The sequence below is a fragment of the Dipodomys merriami genome, unplaced genomic scaffold (assembly GCF_024711535.1).
Source record: "Dipodomys merriami isolate MVZ:Mamm:240054 unplaced genomic scaffold, mDipMer1.0.p SCAF_60, whole genome shotgun sequence".
Classification (NCBI taxonomy): domain Eukaryota; kingdom Metazoa; phylum Chordata; class Mammalia; order Rodentia; family Heteromyidae; genus Dipodomys; species Dipodomys merriami.
In genome coordinates this window covers 4,824,943-4,841,708 of record NW_027206180.1, presented here as the reverse complement: position 1 = coordinate 4,841,708, position 16,766 = coordinate 4,824,943, and the positions used below count along the sequence as shown (strand labels likewise).

At 46.5% G+C, this 16,766-nt stretch overlaps 1 protein-coding gene across 20 annotated transcripts in view; it reads left to right on the top strand.

Annotated features, from left to right (window-relative positions):
- Nucleotides 1-15,527, top strand: part of Rbfox1 (RNA binding fox-1 homolog 1) — a 1,026,253-nt gene extending 1,010,726 nt beyond the window's left edge. For 14 of the 20 annotated variants that reach the window (XM_070003517.1, XM_070003515.1, XM_070003518.1 and 11 more), the window contains 3 exons: nucleotides 844-896; nucleotides 10,407-10,482; nucleotides 10,893-11,162. In XM_070003517.1, the coding sequence (XP_069859618.1) occupies nucleotides 844-896; nucleotides 10,407-10,482; nucleotides 10,893-11,040 (277 nt within the window). In that variant the 3' untranslated portion in view covers nucleotides 11,041-11,162. Of the gene's footprint in view, nucleotides 1-843; nucleotides 897-10,406; nucleotides 10,483-10,892; nucleotides 11,163-12,463 lie in introns of those variants that run through there. The other 6 variants (XM_070003532.1, XM_070003525.1, XM_070003535.1 and 3 more) reach the window with 2 other exon arrangements.
- Nucleotides 15,528-16,766: the final 1,239 nt, after the last annotated feature.

Genomic DNA, 16,766 nt, shown 5'->3' with positions numbered 1-16,766 from the left:
TTATTTTCCAAAGAAATAAACAGATTCTCTGAACTGGAACACATTACATCATGGAGTTGTCACCACTGGAAACATCTTAAGAGAGTTTTATCATCTTTTTGGATTTACTAAATTTACAGAAAAGGATAAAGTTGCATTTTATATCTTAATTTTCTTTCCAATATTGCATCATTAAAAATAATTCGGCAAGACAGGGTTGATTTCAATGGATGGGATCTCTTGCCTTTTAAATATATATATATATACACATATATATGTGTGTGTGTGTGTATGTATACATACATATACATATATATGTGTGTATACACACACACATATATAGTTTGATGAAATTATTAGCCACAACTTGACACCATGTAACATTCTCTTCTGGAATAAAAAAACATTTGTCTAGATAGTACACTATAGTCTGGAAGTTAATGACATTCTTAAATAGCTGCACTGTATATTCCTTTTTCCTAGTAGGACTCTGATTTGTGGTGTTTTTTAAATTGCAATCTCCATGCAAGCACACCCTAGCCTTAGAAATGTCCCTTGGCATGACCATCACTGGTGGGTAACACGTAGCATTAATATTCTCATGCAACAGCTTGTCCGAGAGCCACCTGCTCATGAGTTTGTGTAAGAAGTCCTGCATGCCTATCTCATCTTTCTAAGCTCTGCTCTAAGTCCAAGAACACCTTTCCTTGTAACATCCATTCAGATGCAGCCTCCTCCCCTCCCCCTCTTCCTCCCCTCCCCTCCCTCCCCCCTCATCTGTGCACTTGGAACCAATCGGCAGAGAGCACGTCCCCCCTCTCCCCACTAAGCAAGCAGTATTGTGAATTTTATCTTCTTTTCCAGAAATCAGTTCGTCTTCGTTGCAACCGATGAAATATCTTGTAACACCTCTACAGGTAACAAACATTGCTACGTCCTGATGCATCATCTGAATCTCAGTATCCTTTTTTTTTTTCCCTCCTCTCTCCTCTTCACATGGCTGCAGTTGGTCATGCTAGAAAGTTTAGCTTTAAAAAAGATTTTTTTTAAGGATCATATACCCTTTGGAATATAATGGAAGCCTTTAGATTCTTGCTTGTATTATTTTTTAAGGCATTAGACATTTTTTTGCTAACTTCTGATGCTTTTTTATTTCTAATTTGAATAATACATGATCCAGAAAAAACCATGCTGTGTTGAGCAAATCCATAATAAAACCTCACAGAATAATCAGTATTCTTCTAATAAAATACTGACCAAGGGTGATTAAAGGACACCCATGTGTGGCTTCCATAGTTCTGATTTAAAAACAATCTGGGGTTGGCAGAAATTGAAACGTGAATTATTTGAGGTCTTTATAGAATATTCTAGGCCCTGAAAGTCTGCATCTATGAAGCCAGGGGCGTTAGGAAATACAATTGCCATGCTCTTGTTAAGGAGGGATCTTCATTCTATCTGCGAAAGACAGTTTCCTCTCCTTCCCTGTGTGTCTCAACAACACTTAGAGAGAGGACGGGGTTTTGTGTTGCTTTGTTTTGAAGGCAGAACCTTCGCAAATAGTATCTGCCATAGTTGCATGAAATATCCATCCAAATAATGCCTGCTCCTTTTGCTTGATGTGGTTCGGAACGGTTACATCTGGATGTTTTCGGTAGCATGGGATTACTTGCCTAAATGCCAAGATAGGTGAGTGCTGAATACCAGCCTTTTCTGTGTCTTTCTTTTGATGCTTAAGGGCCTACATTATGGATGAAATAATTACAGAGAGATCTCACAGGTGGATTGCTTTGGGCCAATGATGTAATAGCTTATTGACCTGTGACTAAGTAGGCCGTGATCCACAGAACCATGAACCCCAGCCTGACAGACAGACACCCACCGGTCACCAGGCACCCTTAGCCAACAGCGCCGTACAGATAGGCTCGTTTGCTAAGGCTCCCACCACTTGTTTGGTGATAATGGGAAGGAGGAAGGGCTTAATCAAGAACACGAAACCTGGGGTCGCTCAAATAAATCCCCACTTCGGGGGCATTTATACAGTCAGACAAGTATTTGCCATGGTTTGTCCCCAGAGTTCAAGAGACATGCGTGGGACGCCTTGGTCCGTTTGCTTTGTTAAAGCCCTTTGGTGACGGCCCTGCTATTTCCCACCCTGAATCTCCAGCCTTCATGATCTCTCCTCCTTCCCTCTTCTAAGAGGAGGGACCATCCTCGAACACCCTACTAGTTCCTAATCGTTGAAGTTGGATTGCTAATCACATTGCTCCGAGTGGCAGTGGATTCTTCCTGGGATATAAGCGCGGTTTGACATTGCTAGGGCTTTCGGAGCATGCAGTAAGCTGTGGGCTGAGAGGAAGGGTGGAGGGGACGGGTGGGGGGTGCGGGAGAGGGGTTTAAAATGTGACTGGACGCACTGGCATTCCAGAATCTGGAACTTCCCAGTTAAACCCTGTCCGTGTCCCATCGTGTCTGAGGTATTTTGACGTCACAGGTAAAACATGGAAAAGTTCCAACACGAAATGATAGATATTGGCTCCACTTCATGAATTAGCCAACGTGCATTCATGAATGTAAGAGATCTGATATGCCACATTCCAAAAAGAAAAGGAAAGAAAAGATCAGGCTGGTGCAGTAGCTCACACCTGTAGTCCTAGCTACTTGAGAGGCAGACGTCAGAAGAACTGCAGTTCAAGGCCAGCCCAGGGGAAAAGCCCTCTCAATGCCCTCTCAACCAACAAAAACGCTGGGTATGATGATGTAAGCCTGTCATCCTACCTATGGCATGAATAGGAGGACCAAGGTCCAAGCCGATCTAAGGCAAAAAAAAAAAAAGATCCTAGTTGAGAACAATAATAATAATGCACAAAGTTTGTGCTCAATTGTTAGAGCCCCTGCCTAGTGAGCCTGAGGTCCTGAGTTCGAATCCCGGTATGGTCCAAATCATCGTTGTAAGCGGTCATAGACGTGTGTGTGGTATGGCCAAGCGCTGCCGCTCGCCTTCTACAGTCTGCTCAGTAAAATCCCTCGTCAAGTGCTATGGCTTGCCTTTCAAGCCCAGAGAAACATGCCCGTGCTTCGTGAGATCCTGCTTGAACGTGGAAGTCGGAATGGAGTGTGAGGACATCGGTGCGTCTCGCGGCCAGCCCACCCTCCAGATAGAATGACCGTGAGATGCGTGCCGCCCGGTAGCCCGGGCGAATCCCGCACACGCACCTCTCCACCAAGCACCGGCTTCCCACTCGCGTCTCTGACCTCTTGACCTCTGGGAGGTATCGCTTGTGGGACTAGAGGGTAAGCCCGGGGCCTTGCGCTTGCTAGGCAGGCGCTCTACTACCTGAGCCAAATCCCAGAACCCTGGCTGCTTTTGTTGTTTTTGAGACACGTGTGCTGGGGCCGTCGACTTGGATTCTCCCATTTGCGTGGAGCTTGGACGCAGGCCCCGGCCGTCATACCCACCTTCTGTTTCTCTGGAGCATCTCGAACCGACTGTCCAGGCTGGCCTCAGACCACGGTCCTCTCAATCTCTGCCCCCTGCGTAGCTGGGATTCCCTCCATTTTTAAATGTGGAAAGTTCGATGAGCTGGGCTAGAGATAGGGCGCATATGCTCAAAGATTAGAAATGCAGAAGGACCAAGGCCAGGTGTGATGTTACACACCTGTAATCCCAGCAAGTTGGGAGGTAAAGGTAAGGAGGATTGTGGGCCCAGGCTGGCCAGGCCTCCTTCCCCCCACACGCACAGAAAAATTATAAGACCCTATTTGAAAAATAACACAAAAATGGGCTGGAAGTATGGCTCACAGGGTAGGGCACTTGCCTAGTAAGTGCCATCCCCCAAGCTCAAACCCTCGTACTGCCAAAAAAAAGAGAAGCGATGGACATGTAGCATTGTCTGGAAATAGTATGGTTATGATTTCCCTCCATTACCTCAATCTGTACATGTCCACACGTGTGTATGCACACACACACACACATACACACACACACACACACGTGTGTGCACGCATGCATACTAAGTACCTACAAATAAACCTTCAGATAAGCTTTAGGGGAAGTTTCCAAGCCGGCCATTCTTGTAATGGACTCTTCAGCAAGCCCCAAGCTCATTGTCTTTCCCACATTGGGGCGATTAGCTTGTTCAGCAAAGTTGTCATGCAGCAAATTGATTTGTGGTTAATTGGTCTGTTTCCAGTAAAGTGGACTGTGTATTATACGCGGGAAGCATGGGCTGCCAAGGGAGTTATGTGCACAAAGGAACTTAGAAAACATAATCGTTGCTTTTTGTTGCGAGCTGACTGGGTACACAGCTCGGTTCCAAGCCCGTTGCATGCAATAACAATAAAATTCCCTCTATCTATCTATCTATCAAGATAAGGTGTCCTTATCAAGTGCCTGGTGAAAATTAAGGAAGAGCTAACTCTGAATTGTTAGCCTGAGTGGGAGAAGGTGGAGTTTAAAAACTTTCCGTGCAAAATTTAAAAACAAGCAGCAACCGGGGGGGGGGGGGGGGGGGGGGGGAGGGAAAGGATCCAATTTTGAAGGAGAATGGGAATCATGAAGCTGAACAAATGTACCACCTAATTTCTGAAGATGAGCGCTATAAATCCCAGCTAAGGAGATGAGGGGTTAACAGGGTGCAGAAATGCCAGTGCCGGGTGGAGTGGAATGGATGGTTCTCTCCCTTTCCATTCCCACACGTGCCCTTTCTAAAGGTCGGCTTACATGTGGGCCTGTGATCCAGATGCTTTAAGGTGGGAGTGGGAGGGCGGCGCTGGGTTGGTTCTTCTACTATCTGTATTTCAAGAAACGACCCGCCCAGCCTCTCTCATCCAGAAGTGTGCAAGTCGTTTAAATGTTGGGGAAGGACACAAGGCCGAACGGAATTGCGCCCTACAGAATTCATCCCCAAAACCAAACGCAGCGGAGGCCCCGACTTCCCTTCCCCTTGGCTGGACTGTGAACCGGAGCATTCCTTAGCCGGGACACTGCTCCCGAAAATGCTTTTCCCAAAACATCCAAGATCCTTCCCCGAGGGTGCTTTTCCTTCCGCGGCTGCACACCTGTCCGTGTAGGGCCTCTCGGATCTTCCTGTGACCGTGGAGGGCACTGGGCACCAGTTTCTCTTCCTGATGGATGGAATCATTGCTTCTGCGAGGTCTGTTCAAAGTCTCGGCCAAGCTTCCCTGTCAGGTCTCCTCAAACTGACGTGTGCTGCATCATCCCAGACTTTAAAAGGCCTCAGAGGGGCAGAGTCTGGTAGAGGTTTTATTTGCGTGAAGACACAAAAATGAATGATCGATGCATTTCAGGAATACCCTGTTCATGTCCCCAACCAGAAATCTGCAAGTCCGCTGTGGAAGCCCATGTTCAGAGCCACGTTCCCTCGATCCTCTGAAGTGGAAGAGTTCTTCTCCTCCTCCTGAACGCTCTCAAGTCCCATGAGCTGTGGTGATGACTGGGATTTTATTTCCCACGGTTTGGTCAGGGCCTGATAAGGACACCTTATCTTTTTTTTTAAATAGGGGCATTTTATTGTTATTGCATGCAACGGGGCTTGGAACCAAGCTATGTCAGCATTCTGTGCTGTAGTGTTTAGTGGAGAGTATGGGATGGTTGGAAAGAGAGAGAGAAAGGAAGGAAGGAAGGAAGGAAGGAAGGAAGGAAGGAAGGAAGGAAGGAAGGAAGGAAGGAAGGAAGGAAGGAAGGAAGGAAAAGGCAAATACCTATAACAGTTATGCATTGAAAATGGTCTGATTTGTGGTAGGATCAGGGAAGGGAGTAGGAAAGCAATAGCTAGAAGGGAGTTGGCTCTGGCCTCTGCCAGTCAGTGGGGATTTCTGAAATCAAGAGCATCTAACCCCGATACACAAAGATGGCCTGGTGTGGGATGTGGGTTCCCAGCGTGGCCCCTCTTGCAGGAAGTGGATCCTACCAGCAATCAGGCGAGCCAAAACCAATCTCCCTCACGAACTGCCTGGCTTGTGTCTGGAAACATTCTCGAGCATCTTCTTTCTTCCTCGTGATTGCGGACCAGCCAGATCCAACCATGGGGCCTTCCTAAGCTCCACCCCCTCAAGGTGACCCTGTAGAAGGGTCATTTGCATGGATTCCTTTGGCCAAACTGCTTTTCACTGTGAAGGGTAGGTGCATTCCAGAGTGAATTTCCTCTAAGGGGTGAGCATCCTTCTATCTCCACAGGAATCCTCCCAGAGGCCACCAAGACAGGAAGTGTGGCTATGGCAAGGGGGCAGAACACGAAAGGAATAACAGAATTGATTGAAGTAGAGAGAGCAAAATTAAATAAATGCACGGCTCCGACTATGCCCTTGTAAGAAAATCCTGCCACAGTTCAGACTCTGGCAGGGGGATTGCAGGACAGGCCTATTATATTATATTTCATTAGCATGCAGCGTGTCTCTTCCCTAGGTTTGGAAAACCCTTAACAAGTCATATTTACATTTCTCAGTAGGGTTCACAAAGCACCTTGACAAATACTGCTTCGTATTTCCTGTCCGCCAGGCAGCAGATGCATTCATTTTACTCCATCATAACCTCAAGTTCAAGTACGGTGATTTAAAGTACATCGGCAACTTGTAAATTAGGTAGCACTTGACTTTCGGAGCGTCTATAATTGGATTGCTAAAGTGCCATGTGATTGTATTAGAATAGACTCTTGTGGTTGTCTCTAAGATCAAAAGTCCGTGTCAGCCATGGGAGACTGACTGGTGAGTCTCCCTGTATCATAATGTCGGGCATCCTGGCCACGGGACATTGGGTTGGGCTACAGCAGGGCTCAGATAGAAACCAACCGTTTATATGTGGGGAAACTGAGGCTCAGAGAGAGACTTGCCCAAATTAGAGAAGGCAAGACACTGAGAAAGGCAGGCGGCAGAGAAGCTTGACCTTCTTGCCCTCAGCTCTTGCTTCGCCCTGGGCTGTTTGGGTTGTCTCCTGGTTTTAAGTAGATGGTAAGGTCGGAAAAGACGAGATCCATCTCCCAGGGGTGAGACGCGGTGGCATCGCCCTGGGCAGGTGGTGCTTGTCCTGAGATAGAAAGGGTGAAAAGAAGGGGCTTCCAGTGGAAGATGGAGGAGTAGCTGGATTCTAAGAAGACACCGGGATCCCTGGAAAAACCACTGAAGGGTCTTAAGAGAAGGAATGAGAGGATTTGATTTATGTAGATCTTTAATTAGAGAAATGGATGGATAGATGGATATAGATGGATGGATGGATAAATGGATGGATGGAAGTACGGACAGATGTTGCTATAAATGGCTCTTGGTATAAAGGGAGGAGAACTGGGCCAGGGTTGTGGAGTTGGTTTAGATGAAATCTTGCATCAGGGAAGTCATCAGAACCTATGGAGTGCCGAGGACGCATTCCCAAGGTCACCTGAAATTGACAATGGGAGGAATTGGGGGCCGAGTTCTGACTGTCCCCTTCCCACTTTGGTCAGGGACGGCGGTGTGGAAGGTCACACTCCAGCATGGTGACATGTGTCATGTTCCCGCTTCATCCGCGTGAGGCCCCGGGGCGCTGCTGGTCCCTCTTTGGACCCTGCTCAGCCAGCCCCGGGGACAGCCGGCATGCTGACGCGGCTGGCTGGTGCATCCATTGAAAGAATGCTCGGGTCCACATCTTCCCTCATAACCTTGCGTCTAAATCGGGGTGTCACACAAGGGCGTGTTTAGAAATTAGCATTTGAAAAGAACCCTCCTGGCTTTCCGGTTTGAGCTGACACGGTCCCTTTTCCTCTGTGGAAATGAAATTTATTAATCATAATAGGAAAAAAAACCCATCCTATTCTGAAGGTAGAGGTCACCCTGAGGAGAAAAGAACTCTGTTCATTTGTGAGGAAGGTAGTTCAAGGCTGATGTACTTTTCTCCTACCATGGGGAGGGAAAAAAAAAATAAGAAAAAAAAAAAAACGGGGCCAAATTATTACCCTGGGTTTTCGGCAAAGGTTGAAAGTCTGCCCGGCGTTAGAGCTCCCCAAGAGGATTTATCAAGAAAGAATACAGCTGGAGAAGATGGGGAACCATCTACATGTTGTCTCTTCCATGTAGACATTTTTGTCACGGTATTTTGAAGGAACTCCTGTCTCTCCCTTCACATGATCCTGGAGCGTTTTCAGTTCTTCTTTGGAGTTTGTGTTCTGTTCCTGTAACCAAGTTTGCCAGATAAGAAATGCTATAGAACGAATCTGATTGGCTGGTTTCTCTCTAGACTGATGGTGGGCCTTTTTGTATTTTTTCCCCCCATGAAGGGAAGATCGGTTGCCAAATGAGGGAGCTTCTCAAACCGCCCCTCCCTCCCAGCTTCCTTTTCGGTTTGCTTGAGTGATCTCCGTGAATATATCATTTCTTTACAAACAGACAGACAGACTCAGATGTTTTTTAAGCACACCTCGTGCATTGATCTTGCATCTACTTTTCCTCACGAAAAGGGAGGGTCTGGGATGAAAGTTGGTGTTGCTGTTGTTTCTTTCTCTCGTGAGCAAAAGGACAGAACAGGAATGGAAAAAGAAAAGATAAAGCTGACCGGTTCTTAAACTTTACTGTCAGTTCACATCCTGGTGAGTGAGAACCCAGAGAAGTCTATGTGGAGAGGAAGGCTGTGTCTGGATTTGAGTTTGTTTTCCTCTGGCACAGACAACAAGGCAGGCTTGGGACCTGCCAGCTTACACACTTGCTTGGAACCCATTCATTTTCCCACCCGGGGTGTAAATAAGAGTCTAGAATTTAGAACATCTGTGGCCCAGGTTCCTTCACCATCCTAAGCTCCGTGGTCAGATCCAGTCAGACTCACTCGAGAGGCGGCTAGGACAAGGGAAGGCAGGACTCGAACCTGGACCCTCTCACTACCCGCCCCTGGCTCTCCTTCCCATCTGATTTGAAACGACTCTGAGCAATAAGATTGGGAGGAAGAGAGAGGGGGGAGAGGAATAAAGTACATGCAAATGGGATTTCAAGGCATCTAGTGGCAAGCTTCGGGTTGTTAGTGCAAAAGATGTCTCCCGGTGTAACTTTTTCATGGGGGGGGGGGAGAGGTCAAAATCCCACAGAGGACTCCCCATTCCCAGCCTTGCCCCGGGAGCTGGTACACTCATGTCCTGGTGCCTGAGAGCCTTGGTTGCTAATGGAATTCAGCCAGAAGGGGCTCGGGCCTCTTTCAACTTGCCAGTGAGTCTCCTACCCCACCGCAAAGCCCACTTTGTGTGCAACCAGCTCTAGTGTGCCTGCCAGGGAACTGGCTTGGACCTGGCCTCGCCTGGCCGCCTCTCTGTCCTTTCCTGCCTTGATCTCTCGTTCTCCCTCTCTTGCTCTGCCTCTCGCGCTCTCGTTCTGACCCACCGGCCTCCTCTCAAGGGTACCTATTCCCCAAATCACTCGCACGGGAGTCTTCGTGCCGGGCTTGGCTTCCAGGAAACCAGGCTGCAGAGGCTGCATCTCACCCTCGTTAGCGTTCAGAACCTCACTGTTCAAACAAGCTCCAGGCAGATGACGCGGCGGGTCAGACGCGGAAGGGGGCGCGTGCTGACGCTGCACGGGGATGTGAGCCAACCCAGACACAGTCAGCGGTCATCTCTGGTTTTATCTAGCTGGACCCCAGCTTGGGATGGATGGCAGTGTGGCGCCCCCCAGACAGACACCCGGTGCGTGTCCCTGGTCCCTTTTTTTTTATTCCAAAACTGTCATGGAAACCATCCCACCGGCCGCAGAAAGGTGGTGGACGAGAGGCAGATAGATGGAGGCAGGGCCTGTCAGTTGCCTTGTTCCCAAGACCCAGAACTGTAGCCCCAGGGATGAACAGGTTAGTAGCTCCCGAGGGGCAGGACCCACGTCAAGCCTGGTTTCCGTATAACTACGTTGGCCCCTCTCGGCACAGATGAGTCCCCCGCAGCCTTTCTGGACCGCCGGGCCTCGCGCATGGGTGACAGCTATGCAAGGAGAGAAAGCCAGCCTCCCCTGCACGTTAGCCCGTCCCCCGGGCCCAGGGCTTCCTTGAGTGCCAGGCATCATTGACACTCCTTGTCTCTGTCTCTAAGAAGCTTCCTCAGCTGCATAAACGTGGTCTTCCTAGAGGGGATGAGATGTACACGCACACGTGCGCGCACGCACACACACGTGTACCCGCTCACGGTCACACGCCACGGTGTCTCACAGCCAGTCGACTACACACCAGGCGGTCTGGGTGACGTTCCAAGGACAAAGCCACCTGGGGAGGCTTTTCCCGGAAGAGTGTGCCCTTCCTCTGGTGCCCTGGCTTGTCACGTGCCCCTGGTAGAGCAGGGGCTGGTTCCTGGTTTAGGATGTGCATGCACGAACCCCTTCCCACTGTGTTGGTAGTTTGTATCTTGTGATTGACATTTGCCCGCTGTGCCCGGCCCTTCACGGATCCCATCTTTTTATGTCTGCTTCCCTTTCAGTTACGGACGAGTTTATGCTGCCGACCCCTACCACCACACACTTGCTCCAGCCCCCGCCTACGGCGTTGGTGCCATGGTGAGTGTCATCTTCTCCTCCTTTGTCCTCTCTTCTTCCAGCCTGCCCTGCCCTTCCCTTCCCTTCCCCCTCCCGGGCTGGGGGACCTTGGTATGGGTGGATGGTTGACAGCCTCTCACTTTTCCCCCCTTAATTGAATTTGTCTCTTGTGCTAACAGCAGCTAAAATGCCACATTAATCCTCCTAGTAAACTTTGATAAATGTCTTAATTTCTTGGCAATGTAGTGCATGTAAGTTATTATATTTCTAATTTTGTGAGTCTCACCTAGCAGAGCACTTACCTTAATGGAATAATTAGTCATTTTGATAATTAAATCCATCACTAACAGAATGCAGTGTCAATGCACAACTTTTTTTTTTTCTTTCCCCCCTCCCCGCCTTTCCCCCTCCCTGGCTGCTCATTCACATAGCCCCAAGGTTCCAGCCCCAGCACAGACTTCCGAGGAGCTAAGCTGCATACTTCCAGACCTCTACTGTCAGGCAGCTGAGCATCCGACTACCCGCCCTCCCCTTTTACAATTCATGTTTAAAGTCATAGTTACCCAGGAGAGAAAATAGAGAGTGCGATACACGTGTGTGTGTGTGTGTGTGTGTGCGCGCGCGCGCGCACGCGTGCATGCGTGAGTGCACATGTGTGTGCGTGCTTGATACGTAAGCAATTAGAATCAGCTGGTTTTGGGGGGTGGTTTTTTTTTGTTTTCTGGGGGGGAGGGTGGGTGGAGATCTTGCTTTTTGTTGGGGGGGGGGAGAAGGGTTAAGGGGAAGGCAGGAAAACAAAGAGGGAGGCGAGGGTAGGGGGATTTTTGCCTGTACTCGTTCAAACTTCTATGCACTGAAACTCTTGAGTCCAGTAAGATGCGCCCATCATGTAAGAGCGTGTGCAATCGTTATTAAGCCTTGGCATGCAGTTCCTACTTGGATCAAGAATAGCAGTCCTCCTACTGAAAATAGAGCCCTTACCAGGCATTCATTGGAATCACCAATCCTTTTAGTAGAGGAAATTGTTAAAGTGCCACTTCAGGACCATTGAAGGCGGTGGCCAGATAATGCTCTGGGAGCTTGGTCATAGAAAAATGCAACCATGATTTTTTGGAAACCTATCATTTTGCACAAGTGTAATTTTGCATCCAGCCATGCCTCTGTTACCAACCCTTGCTCTATGGCCAGATTTCAGGTACGGACTTGCTGAGCTAAGTCAAAGCATAGGTTTTGATTTTTTTTTTTTCATCTCGATTCAGCATGCAACAGCTCCCCTTCCACACCTAGTTCCAAGTGAGAAGTATTGGGAAAGGCGAATTGAAGCCATTCAAGAAATCACCTAGAGTCAACCTCAAATGTAGGCTGAGCTGGGTGCCAGTGGCTCATACCTGTAATCCTAGCTACTCAGGAGGCTGAGATCTGAGGATCGAGGTTCAAAGCCAACCCGGGCAGGAAAGTTCCCGTGAGACTCTTATCTACAATTAACCACTCAAAACTCAAAAACCAGAAGTAGAGCTGTGGCTCAAAGTGGTAGAGCACTAGCCTTGAGCAGAAGAGCTCAGAGACTGCGGCCAGGCCTTGAGTTCAAGTCCCATGACTGATTAAAAAATGAAAATGTAGACTAAGATCTCCCCCAAGGGGATAGACTATGTATTAACCCATCACCCAAGGACACCAATGAAATCAGACTGCCGATCTTTCCATTGTCCAGCTCATCCCGGAGTCCTTGCAGCTCAAGAGACTGGCTGGCATTTTTTTTTTCTTTCACAGAGATTTTTTTTTTTGTCTTTTCAAGGGAAGTTTTGAGGAAAGATTAGGTAATGACCCTATCTTTAGTTTACCACCAAGAATACTCTCGGGATGGGTAAGGGGTGCTGCCATTTTGTTTGGTTTTGCGTGTCTTTTTTGTTTTCTTTTTTCACATTAGTCTTTCTTGATGATGATGCAAGTGTTGCGAAAGGAAAAATGTAAAAAACGCACCCCTCGAATTGCTTTGTTTCAGAATGCTTTTGCACCTTTGACTGATGCCAAGACTAGGAGCCACGCAGATGATGTGGGTCTCGTACTCTCTTCATTGCAGGCTAGTATATACCGAGGGGGATACAACCGTTTTGCTCCATACTAAATGACAAAAAAAAACCAACAACAACAACAACAAATAAACAACAGAAAAACAAAACAAAAACCACCATTAAAAAAAAAAAAAAACCTTCCAATCGGGGGTGGGGAGACAAGGAAAGGAGAAGCTACCGGAGGCCTGAGCATTGCAAGATGTGCAGTTGTGCATCACCTTAGCAACTCAAAAAAAAAAGAAGAAGAAGGAATAATAAAAATAAAAAAGAGGAAAAAATTACATTTTTTATCTTATACCTCAGATATTTTGTTCTGTGTATTTTAATATCGTGGGTCTTTCGTTTCTGAAGGTTCCATAGTTTGGTTGCTGGGCTGTAGGAACTTTCCTGGTGGATTCTAGAAAGATGCTAGAGATGAGGGTCAGGGAGAATAAAGAAAAAAAAAACACACCTGGTATAGGGTCCTCTGCAGATTCTATCTTATGTACATGAATTACAGATGCCAAACATGGAGCTACTGGGGTTAAGCTGTTTGGGAAGAGGGTAGGAGACTCGGCCGTCTTTCTTTGCTGCATCTACATTATTTTATTTTGCGAAAAGGGAGGCCAGGGGTAGAGGTAGGGGTAGGAGAAGGGAGGGGAGCTGGGGATGGGGATTTCTTTTTCTTTTGTCCGAAGGGAAAAACGAGTAACTGATGATCAACATGTCCCACTGCACCGACGACCATGTATCAATGGTTCGAAGTTAACCCATTGCCAGTCGAAGCCAAAGTTCCCATTGCTAAGGGGCTGCTTCTAGCAGTAAGCCGCATCAGAGTCCAATGAAGCTGTACAAACTCCCCTTAATTCATTCCACCCCACAGTGTTCCGCTTTCTCACTAGCCGCTAGTTACGTAGGCAACACCTTACTAGTTAAGACCATCCACAAGCATTCTTTTTATATTTCTTCCAATATAATAAATTATTGATATCATTGCCGACTTTTATATTATGGGAGGGGAAAAAATAACATTAATAAAAAGGTGATTAAAAAAAAAGCACTGTTTCTATTTTTTTCTTTTTTTTCCAAGAAAAAAAAAGAGAAAGTAATAAAAACTTAAATTCTTTGTACCAGTTTAAAAAATATGTATAAAATTTACATCTGTGCAGTGGAGTTGTTAAGTCCTAGAAACAGTCCGAGGATCTTTAGTTTTAGCGTAGTGGAATAATTATTAGAGACAGACATATAATTTTTATGGAGTTACATGATACTCATATTCAGATTTATAGGCGCATTTTACAAGTATCGCAACCATTGAGAAATAGAGATAACCATGGTATTTTCATCAGCTTGGTACTTTTTGACACATGACTGCATTCTGTAAGCAATCTGCAATTTTTCAGCCCGTGAGAGCCCGCCCTTCCACCTTCTCCCTCCATTCCCCGGGGCTGTCTTCAGCCAGTCTCCAAGGTCCAGGACACTTGTTGGAAGGGAGAGAGGAAAAGAGGGAGGGAAAAAAAATCTAGATTTTCCCTCTTCACCCCAAAGAACAAAGTCCCTCCCCACCCCAACCACCCCCCCATCCTTTCTGGTATATAAAGGGCCAGGGTAACACAGCTGGAAAAATTGCAGTTTGTCTGTACTTCTGTTTGAACTCTTCCTACGTTGTCTTGTTTACAAGTTACCTTACGTTGGGGTTATCTGTCACAGGTCTTCCTGTTTTTGTATTTAAATTAAAAGAGAAAAAAAATAAAAGAGAAAAAAATTTAAAAAAAAAACAACCCACCACCACCACCACCACCACGGCAGCAAGCTGTCCCCTTCCCTCCCCGCCCCCCCCAGTAGTTTTGCTGCAGTACTGATGTACAGTGCTGGTCCCAAGCACACACTTAGTTACCGACTCACGCTACAAACATGCCAATCCGCTGTATAACAACTCTGCTTTCAAACAAAACCAAACAAAACTTTAAAAAAAATAACGATAATAATAATGATACTAATCAACCGTGTTTGTGATCCAGCTTTTCCATATCATCCTGTGTGCATGCTCTAAGATCAGTTGGATATTAAAAAAAAAAAAAACATCAATAAAGTTTCACAAGATTTGAAAACCCAAGTTTCTGTAGTTTCCATATCTAGGGCAAAAACAATGATAGTTATCTTGGAAAGAGAGGAGTCGGGGTGGGGTGGGGGTGGGGGTGGAGAAGGCAGAGAGGAAAACAAGGTTAGGAACTGCTCCTAGGACATTTTGGGTGGGGAAGGGAAGGGTCAGGCACATGTTCCAGCACGGTTTAGAGCTCCTCAGATTCCCCCACCTAGAAACCGTGATCATGGTGGCTACCCGGCTCTGTGACATCCAAGGAATCCATTTATGAGTCCCTCCTATTTCAGAGGGTATACAGATGATAGAAATTGGGGGAGGGAAGGAAGGGGGTTGTGAAGAATCATTTCGATTTCTCCCAACTGCCCCAGGAATTCAAAATCCAAAATTTGCGATTGTTTGGAATCACAAACGTTAAGAATTCTTGGTGTGTTGGTTAAAAATTAAAAAAAAAAAATCATTTGCAGTTTTGATTTTCATCAATGAGCTGTACTTTTCCCCATGATTGTATGTAGTTTTAATAATTAAAATTAAAATCATTTAGAGTAAATGGGTACCAACTGATATCTCAGAATCTTTTGTCTAGGCGCTCTGCCAAGATTGCCAGTTAAGTCATTTTAAAATGTTATGTCAGAGATGTAAACAAACATTTTGGATTTTTTTAAATGGTATTTATTTGGAATGATTTCATTTATCTAAATAACTATTGCTATTATGAATTATGGGAAAAAATTACTACCATGTGTGGCATATAGTGACTTCTTAACACACATCATACAATCTGCAAACCCAGAAAAATGTGTATATCTGTCTTTAGAAATTAGTGTTTATATCACTTACAGTGGTTTGTGAATAAAGAAAACTGGTTTGTAATATCAAAAAAAATAAAAATAAAAGCTTAGTCTGAAAAGGTACTGGCTGAGTCAGTGGTCTGAGTTCTTTTGCTGTCCCGGGTCTGAGGAGAGAATGCCAGTCCAGGGTAGAGTTGGTCAGAGGTTGGCCGTCTCCTACGAACAGGCTGGTCTGTCGGAGCGGGAGCTTCCTTTCTCATCTGTCCAATCGGAGGTTTCAGAGAGAAATTCTCCCTATAATCCTAGCTACTCAGGAGGCTGAGATCTAAGGATCATGGTTCAAAGCCAGCTCAGGCAGGAACATCCAGGAGACTCTTATCTCCAAGGAAACACCAGAAGACCATGAGTGGTGCTGTGGCTCAAAATGGTAGAGCGCTCGCTTTGAGCAAAAAGAGCTCAGGGACAGCGCCCGGGCCCTGAGTTCAAGCCCCAGGATGGGCACACAAAAACAACCACCCTTTTTCAGCTTGCTGAGATTAGCTTTCCAACCCTCCACCAATGTCTGTCTTTGATTTAAAACAAAACGCCGCCACACTGCGCATTTTGAGTGAAACATCTGTTCACCTTATTTGGAGAGCTTGTGTGCAGGGTGCTGGGTGAAGCAGAGGGAAAAATAAGAATTTATGGATGTGCAAAGTGCATGCTACGCGGCCCAAGCAGCTCCCTGAGGCTCTTGTATTGCTGATTTCATGTACCTGTTTAAGAACCCCACAAAAGGACTGCTGGTGTAGGTGGCTCACGCCTGTAATCCTCTCTGTTCAGGAGGCTGAGGGCCCCATGATCTTGGTTCAAAGCTAGCTAGGGCAACAAAGTCCATGAAGCGCTTATCTCCAATCAACCACCGAAAAGCTAGAAGTGAAGCCGTGGTTCAAAGAGTAGACCAATTAGCCTTGAACAAAAAAAAAAAAAGCTCAGGGATAGTACCTAGGCCCTGAGTTTAAATCCCAGGACAACATGCATGCGCATACACGTGCACACACACACACACACACACACACACACAACTGTATAGATGCGTATATTACACACCAGCCACCAGCTTTACCCGGTAAAGTGGCAAAGAGGGCCAGTTGTCTCCAGGGACGGAACTTTCTTCAGGAAACCCGGCAGGTTGCCTGCAACGTTGACATTTACTCTCTCTGACTGAAGCAGACAGATGGGCACATTGCCTGAGTGAAGCAAAAAGTCCACCAGAGCAACAGAATTCCCAAGAAAAAGACAAACAAAAAACAAAACAAAACCAAAAAAAAAAAAACCCTCAGCTTCAGGTAGGAAGTAGAAAAGCGCAGAGCCCAAAAAGTA